The following is an 8,835-nucleotide window of genomic DNA, read 5'->3' as shown; positions in this document are numbered from 1 at the left end:
TTCGTGGGAAGGGCTCTTTGCGTGTCCTGAACCAGTAGGGCTGCTGCGGTTTTTGGCCGCGCCTATTGAGAAGGTAAACGATCGATTTTCTCCATTCATCGACGTTCGGAGGTAGACGTTGGTATGTGGCTGCCTTTTGGAGCCTGATTGCTTCGTAGCTTCGCCTTTAGATATGAGATTTCAGCAATTAGAGAATTGGATTATTTAGGCTGCTGAATAACCTTCGCTGGGTGACTGCCGAATTAAGCCTACTCTTGAAGGCTTAATCTGCCCGGAATATTTGCGCACTTTATGGAAGGCCCTCATATTGGAACGAAATGCCAAATTGTTACCGCCGGAGATGGATACAATTTAGAATTATTTCTTCGCCAGCAAGCCGCTCTTCAAGCTTCGTGTGGAGCCTGGAAATTTGTACCCTTAGAAGCTGGTTTGGAAGAGTATTCTGAACCTGAGGTTAAGCAGGAATTTTCAGTTAGAAGCTGAATTTGCAAGATTCCGACCTATATGTTGCTATATATGCTTGCATATTGCATGCGCGTCTCGATGTTGTCGCACGCCGAGAGAGTGCCGAACGAGCTTCTGGATCGTCGTGAGGGGCTGACTTGCTTGGAGAGCTCTTTTGTGAGGCCGTCTCTTTGGGAGTGATTCACACTAGTTTCCCAAAACGGGGATTTAAAGAGTGTTACTTTGCTATTAAGGGAATTGGTAGCTTCGAAAGTCGGCCGACATTTTCGGCCGTGAGTTTAATCCGGATCAGTTGAGCGTTCGTTTTTCGAGCAGCACTTGAGCGCTTCGCTTGAGCCGTGTTGCGAGGCTTCTTGTGATTAATCGGGAGCCGCTAGCTACTAGGGTGGGGGGTCGCGAACCTAACCAGAGCAAGCTGAAGCTGGCCTCTCCGATGTGTATATGGTCACGTTATAGAAGTGTGATACAGTTTTGCTATCGTTTTGCTGAGTTGGATACAGCAATTGAGACGAGGGTCACGTGATGATTGATAGTGGTGATATGCCCGTAGGTACAGTATGATTGAATAGAACCTCTATGAAGTAGATTGGAGTACTCATGCCATCAAGCTTTGCTTTATGCCTGGATGTTTATGCTTGGACGGCTATTTTTAGTTTCAAGAGATAGACTAGGCATGGACATGACTCAGATTGGATGCTTTAGGGGTAGGAGTTGGAGAACAAGGATGATTCTCGCTGCACTTTGTACGAGACCATGACGATTTTCTGACCGTAACATATGGGACTGATGACATGCCTCATGACCTATGGTTGATAGTGCCCCGGCGATACCTAAGTGGAAAGGATTAGATTAATGCTATTTTTGATTTTAGCCATTTACCCTTAGCATGTTTGACAATTAGGGTGCGATACTAGCTTTTTTTACTATTGTGTGCTATTGAGTATTCCGATCAGAGGCATCGGAGGGTTTCTGAACTTATGTATGCTGAAAATATGAAAATTGAGACATGTGGGATAATGGACTTTGCTTGCCCTTGGCCCATCGCTGCTCATTACGCACACGCTTGTGAGGGTAGGCTCCTACAAGGCCGGCACGCTCCGGAGGTTGGCCCTACGCGGACAGTTTGCCTCGCCCGTGCGGGATTGGGGCGATGCCGAAGTGGATTGCCGCTGGGGGAAGTGTAACTACCACGGGCCATTAGGCGCGGCGCAAGCTTGGGCTACCTTGATGTAGATCCCTAGCTGAATGAAAGGAAAGTTGCCTAAAGGAAAATTGGACAGTAACTAATATTACCAGCTTACAGTGTACAGTAGCATTACTACACACTTATGCTACGTTTATGCTTCGATAGTAGTAGCCCATGCTTCTATCATTCAGTTAATTCATTATCTGTTGATGCCTATGATTTTTACTGTTGCTTACCATGTTGCGATTATTTGTTAACATTGGCTTATGGAATTGTTAGCATTGAAAATAGTATCATGCAATTCTGCTCATTTATTTCCATTCTACATTCTCGGAGGGCCTAGTGGTGTAAGTTCGCCGGAGGCTGGCGGCTTACCCACTGGGAAATGTTAATAGTTTCTCACCCCTTTGGTGGTTGTTTTTACAGAAGCCTGTTACAGGAGAGGCTAGGGATCGTGCGCAAGAGTCGCGCCGTAGGCTAGGGATACTAGGAGGCGGCTGCCTAGTCGATCACCTTGCTACTTCGGGCTGGGGGGCTACGGCCGAGGGTGATGTCCATATATATATAGAGAGACCACCATTGTATCTATTCTTTTTGTACACCCGTGATGTATATTTACTTTCGGGGTGAGATGATAGTAGTGTTACTTCTCTTTTTGCTGTGATCATGGTTTGTATACACTTTGGATTTTGACTCGGATTGGATACTCGTTGTATATCGACTTGTACTTTGCTCTGATATCAGGATAGGACTCTCTTGTTTTACTTCCTATCGACTTACTTCTCGTAGACGCCTTATATACTGCAGGTGTATGGCGGGTCTGTGCACGTGCCGGATATGCTTCCGCTGGTACCCGGGCGTGACAGTACTCATAAATTATTTTCGATGATAGAGCTTCCGACTCGACGATCTATACCGTTAAACATTATCTAGAGTATTTAAAACTTTTAGAAATCAAATTTTATAATTTTTCGATATCATTTATCTTACAATCAAAAGCTCACAAAATTGATAATTTTTAACGGCTGGTATGAGATATTTGGTAGTTTAACGGTGAAAAAGAATCGGAATAGGTTGAATTTTTGATAGAAAATTCTATTCCCTACCTAAATAAAGATTAATAACTCCGATCTTAAATTGAAGGATCCGATCATCCATTTTTAGGATGTTGATTTTAACCGTTCATTTTATACCCGCTTGATGGACTTTATAATGATTTTGAAAAATTACGAAATTTATTTTCTAAAAGTTTCAAATACTCTAGATCATGTTTAACGGTGTGGATCGTCGATTCGAAAAGCCCAACATCGAAAATAACTTATGAGTACGAAGGACTCTATACTCATAAGAATATAGTAGTCCTACTCATATATATATATATATATATATATATAAAAGTGGTAACACCTCTGATCTAGAATTTGGATTAATTTGCAAGCAAATATATTCCTAATTGTTGGGAAGCGTGGTTTTCTCTTATACCAATTGTACTAATTCTATATTTTTGAGATATTAATCATGATGATTAATTTGAAATAATGATTAATACCTATAATCGAATTCTCCGATCATGGACCATAATAATTAATGTCTATTAGCTAATGATAAATGGAGAGAAATTTAATGCAAATGTGACATTGAGCATTCAACTATGCCATGAAATTTTAGTACTTATTATATATGTTGTTATACTAAAGAAAAATGAAATATATTTCCTAATTAAATTAAACTACTTTTAGCTAAGCAAGAGAACAATAATTTCACTCTAATAAAAATTATCCTATTTGTTGTTAATTAAGTTATTTATTTTTCTAAATTGAAAGTTTTTCAAATAGAGTATGATTTAGGGGAAGCTATTACCTGGAGTTGGTGTTGGAGGAGTTGTTGCTGGAGTTGGAGCTGTTAAATATAATCATTGGAAAAAAAAAAAAAAAAGAGGGTTATATGGAATAATTAAGAAAAAAAATCTAAAAAAGTTAATTGCATAAGCTTTCTATAAACATATCGAATAGCAGATATATCACGTTCATTTTTTTTTTTTTATTCCTACAAAAGTCCAACGATATTCATATTTGTCTTTCTAATTTGTTACAGTTAGAGCACGATTTATTTTTAACCGTTGATAAGTAAAATGATATTTTTATCTTTACAAATATATTCCTCCAAAAGCCCAATTGTTAGAATTATACAGAAATATTCTTCCAAAAAAATATTTTATCAAATAATATAAAAGAGGCAAAAATATCAATTTAAAGTAATCACTAACTAGGGTTAAGTATTTAATTCATGGTTAACTATATTTGTCTAACGAATCCTAAGAATAAAAGTATATTTAAAAACATTAGGATTTTTGAAGGATTAAAAATAAAAAAGTTGACTTTTTCGAAATATATCTGTTGTTCAATAAGTTTAATTAACCCAAAAAAAATCCAAGTGAAAACTATGGTACACATTTATGATAGAGTCAGTAGTTAAATTGTAGTAGACCAAACTAAACTTAGTTATGGACAAAAATTTGGTGGACATAATCTCCGAACATAGTATTTTGGGGATTTCTCCGGATTGGCACCATGTGGCAAGCCGGGCTCATCTCAACCGCCCAACAAAAATAAAATGTTTAAATATTTTAATCCAGTAAAAATAATATTATTTTTGGATGGTTGAGATGGATAGGGATTGCCACATAGCGCCGATCCGGATAATCCCCAAACTATTATGTTTGGGGACTATATCCACCAAATTTTTGTCCCTTAGTTATGGTTTTGGATAGTGTAATAAATATCTTATGTCTAAGGCTAGATCTGGATCAGAGTACATATATGGATATAAGTAATTAGATCCAATTTTAAATCAAGTTTCAAAGAAAAGTTGATAGAAATTCAATAATTAAAATCAAACTTTGGTCTTATAATGACAATTCTCATTATAAGACACTAGATTCCTACCACTATTAATTTCTTTATATTTAATTTACGCCCACCATATAAGCTCATGAAAAAATCTCGATTCCACATATTAAAAAAGTATTAAATATAAAATATAAAAATATTTTGCTCTATCAATTTAATCTTTTAAAGAATAAGTGATGGTTCTTAGCTGCATGCATGAACAAATCAAAAGTTACCTGACGAGCAGAGACTGGGCGACACGCCAGTGATGTTGCAGTGCCGGATGAGGGCGAGGCCGGTGGTGACGTCGAGCCCCAAGGCCTTGAGTATGGCAGGGTTCTTGAAGACGGCGCAGGCGCACGGGAGTTCGTTCGTGAACGCGTTCTTCAGCGGGTTGCAGCAGCTGGCCGGCGGGTTTGTCGAGTTCAGGTAGATTGCGCACGGCACCAGTTCCTGCACGCACGGCAGGTTTGTCTGCCCCAGAACTGGTTTGATTCCTGATAATATCACGGCCGCCACCACCACCGCCACCGCTGCTGCTGCTGACGCTGCAAACTTTTTTGAACAATTTGTATAACCCATCTCTGTTTGTTTCTTTTGTCTTTTTTTTCGCTTTCTCTCTTTTATCTCTAATTAAGGGACAAAAAAAAGATAAAGAGATAAGGGGGAGAGAGAGAGAGGTTTTTTTTTTGGCTATGTTAAAATAAGACTTTTGATTTGATTCATTAATTTGGATGTATGGACACGAGCATTGAGTTGGGAACGTGACAGGTGGTTAGGCGCATAATTTTATAATAAAGGTTAAAAATGTACTGATACCAACCTCAACTGTGTGTTTTGTGGTTTTTTTTTAAGGATATGAGCAATGCTACCGATTAATAAACTGTATATTTTGCATCTATTTTATTCCAAAATCATTAATACTTTATTTATCACATCAATTTATTATATTTTGGTTAAATTACAGAAAACCCTCTTGTAATAACCCGCTTTTTCATTTTCCTTCTCTGATATTTAAAAACCTACACTTTGCCCTCCTGTAAAATGAAATATGTTCACAGGAAGGTTACGGTATGTAAAATGACCATTTTGCCCCTCGCCATTGTCGTCTTCTTCCCCATCTTCCTCAGCCGCCCCTTCGTTCGACCGCGATTCCCACCTCAATCGGCCGCGATTTCTCTCTATTTCCTTCTCCATCTGCTCCCCTTCTCCTCCTGCACCCTCGCCGCTCTCGATTTCGGCCACAGTAGGAGAAAACCGAGGTGGGCGACAGTAGGAGAAGGGTAAAGAAGGCGGAGGCGAGGCGAACGGGATGTGAGTGAGGGCGAGGCAGTGGAGGACGGCGAGGCGGCTAGGCGGCGAGGCAGCGGCAAGGTGGCGAGCCGGAGGGAGTCGAAGCAACAGGGAGATGGCAGAGGGATATTTTTGGCATAAAAATATATTTTTTAACGGAACCCTAACGGTAGAGGGTGAAGTGCACATTTTTTATTTTACAGGAGGACAAAGTGTAGGTTTTTAAATGTCAGGGAGGGAAAGTCCTTATTCATTTTCAAAAATTCCTTCAAATATTCTGACAATAAATAAAAGTCTTCTTTTGATCGAATATAGTCATATAATTTAGATTTCGTTTGGGATTGCGAGGAGATTACGTTACATGCGGTGGGAAAGTACGTGCATATATATAAAATTAGGCTGGAATACTATTAATAGTAAAACGCTCTTTTTGCTATCAAGTTTTTAACCCTTGGATGAAAAATTGTAGGATCATGATGTATCAAGTTTTCTGCCATTAGATTAATTCTTTTGATTATTTTTATCCGTTAGATTATACTATTCAACTAACCATCCATTCAACCCTAGAGGGTCCACATCATCTTAACAGCACATTTCTCAATCAAAGGACTAAAAAATCAATAGCACCAATAGCTTGGTGCTATTGATAGTATTCTAGCCTAGTTTTATATATATATATATATATATATATATATATATATATATATATATAAAATTTAAATTTCCAATTAAATACCAAGCTTTTATCAAGTTGACTTTTTGGGTTGGGGTGGCTCTTTCAAATTTTTAATGCCAATGGGGCCAATTAATTGACTTAATAATAAATAACCAAATTATCATTTGATTTGAACTCGAGCCAATCGATTTGGTTTCAATTAGCATCTTGAGCACGTCAAATTTAAATATGATCTCGACTACCACATTTGAGTCTCGATCAGAGAAATTTATTGTAGAAACTGATAACATAGACAACAACGATCACTTTTTGAGAATCAAGTCACAAGTTTAGAGTTGCTATTCCCATTCATTCGCGTTATATTGATTGGATCCGGACCTAAATGCGAATGTGGGTCGAAAGTTGAACCGAGTTAAATTTCGGGTTTGGGTTTGGATTTAAAGTTTCTAGGCCCCACCTGACACCCACCTGAATGCACCTAGAATTTCCTAATGTTTGAATATTTTTAATTGTAGTAATTTACAAAATGAATACTCAAGCTACTGCTCTTTAATTTGAATAGTTTTAATTCAATAGAAATTTTTTATTTTGTTGTGAATTAGGCTATATTCCAAATTCAATTTTGACCACTTCTATTTTTACTGAAAAATAATCATACTCAGACCCAATTCCTATATATATATATATATATATATAGAGCTAGGCTGGTATACTATCGGTANCTTTCTCCTTTTTTAAATTTTGAGTGCGAAAATATTCATCATATCTATAAACCTTTCTCCTTTTTTAAATTTTGAGTGCGAAAATATTCATCATATCTATATATATATATCTTAATCCGACCTTATGATAATTATCATTTTGCGAGAAAAACGATAGTTTAAAAATTGGGAACCTACTTTTTAACATCTCAGTCCTACTATAATCAGCTAATCTCGACTCACCAGGGGGATCCCAACTCACCAGGGGTGACCCAATATCATAAATTAGGTTACCAATCTTTATTACTTTTCCCAACTAGGTTTCCGATTTTTTAACCATCGTTGTTACCCTAAAATGATGATTATCATCGGGTCAAGTTGATATATATATATATATATATATATCTCTCTCTCTCTCTCTCTCTCTCTCTCTCTCTCTCAATCCGACCATATGATAGTCATCGTGTCTCCGGAGGCACGATGGTTTAACAAAAGTTACTACACCGAAGATTTAGCTGCTAGCCGAGGCGATCTGAACTAGATGTGATAATTTTCATAAACTTTTGATTTAAAGTATTAAAAAGCCATAATAAATGGATAGTTTGCTCATCAGATTTTTACTTGCCGACTTTTATTTTTAGAGTATTTTTTATCACTATTTCTTAAGTTTAAAGTTTAGCCTTCATAACCAGAACGATAACTACAATTCATCTTAAAAGACAATTTAAAAGTAGATTAAATCTATGAAGATATGGCAACTTGAATTTTTGCGTAGTATAGATAGTAATTTTAACAATTAAAACCTTGGAAAACTAGTGATCGGTTTACTACAACTTTTTAATACTTTAAATCAAAGGTTTATGAAAATTATCACATCTAGTTCAGATTGCCTCGGCTAGCAGCTAAACTTTCAACGTAGTAGCTTTTGTTGAACCATCGTGCCTCCGGAGGCGCGATGGCTATCATATGGTCGGATCGAGATATATATATATATACTCACTCCGATGATACGAAGACCTTCATACTTCGGAAGGCACGAAGGTCCGGCAAAAAGAACAACGTTGAAAGCTTAGCAGCTAGCCGAGACAATTTGAACTAGATCTCATAAACTTCATAGATCTTTTATTTAATACCCTAAAAAACTATAATAAACGGATAACTTGCTTCCCCAAGTTTTAGTTGCCGACTTTTATTTTTAGAATGTTTTGCACTATTATACTGTAATTTTAAAATCTAGTTTCTATAACTAGAATAAAATATATCATATTTCTTAAAAGATAGTTTTAAAGTGTACTAAACCTATAAAGATGTGGCAATTTGAACGTTTGCCGAGTGACGCCGGTAATTTTAATAACTAAAACTCGGGGAAGCTAGTGATCCGTTTACTATAGCTTTTTAGTATTTTAAGTAAAAGATCCATGAAGTTTATGAGATCTAGTTCAATTGCCTCGGCTAGCTGCTAAGCTTTCAGCGTTGTACTTTTTGCTGGACCTTCGTGCCTCGGAAGGCACGAAGGTTTTCGTATCATCGGAGTGATATATATATATATATATATATATATCTCTCTCTCTCTCTCTCTCTCTCTCTCTCTCCAAAAATACCTCTATCCTTTTTACTAATATTTTA

At 37.1% G+C, this 8,835-nt stretch overlaps 1 protein-coding gene across 1 annotated transcript in view; it reads right to left on the bottom strand.

Annotated features, from left to right (window-relative positions):
• LOC109714936 (lipid transfer-like protein VAS) overlaps positions 1-5,227 on the bottom strand; it is an 8,173-nt gene extending 2,946 nt beyond the window's left edge. Inside the window, exons 1-2 of the mRNA XM_020239691.1 lie at positions 4,776-5,227; positions 3,512-3,550 (exon numbers count right to left, since the gene is read on the bottom strand). Coding sequence (XP_020095280.1) covers positions 3,512-3,550; positions 4,776-5,121 — 385 coding nt within the window. The 5' untranslated portion in view covers positions 5,122-5,227. The remainder of the gene's footprint in view (positions 1-3,511; positions 3,551-4,775) is intronic.

Source organism: Ananas comosus, linkage group 9 (genome assembly GCF_001540865.1).
Source record: "Ananas comosus cultivar F153 linkage group 9, ASM154086v1, whole genome shotgun sequence".
NCBI lineage: Eukaryota > Viridiplantae > Streptophyta > Magnoliopsida > Poales > Bromeliaceae > Ananas > Ananas comosus.
This window is presented reverse-complemented; position numbering and strand designations above follow the sequence as displayed.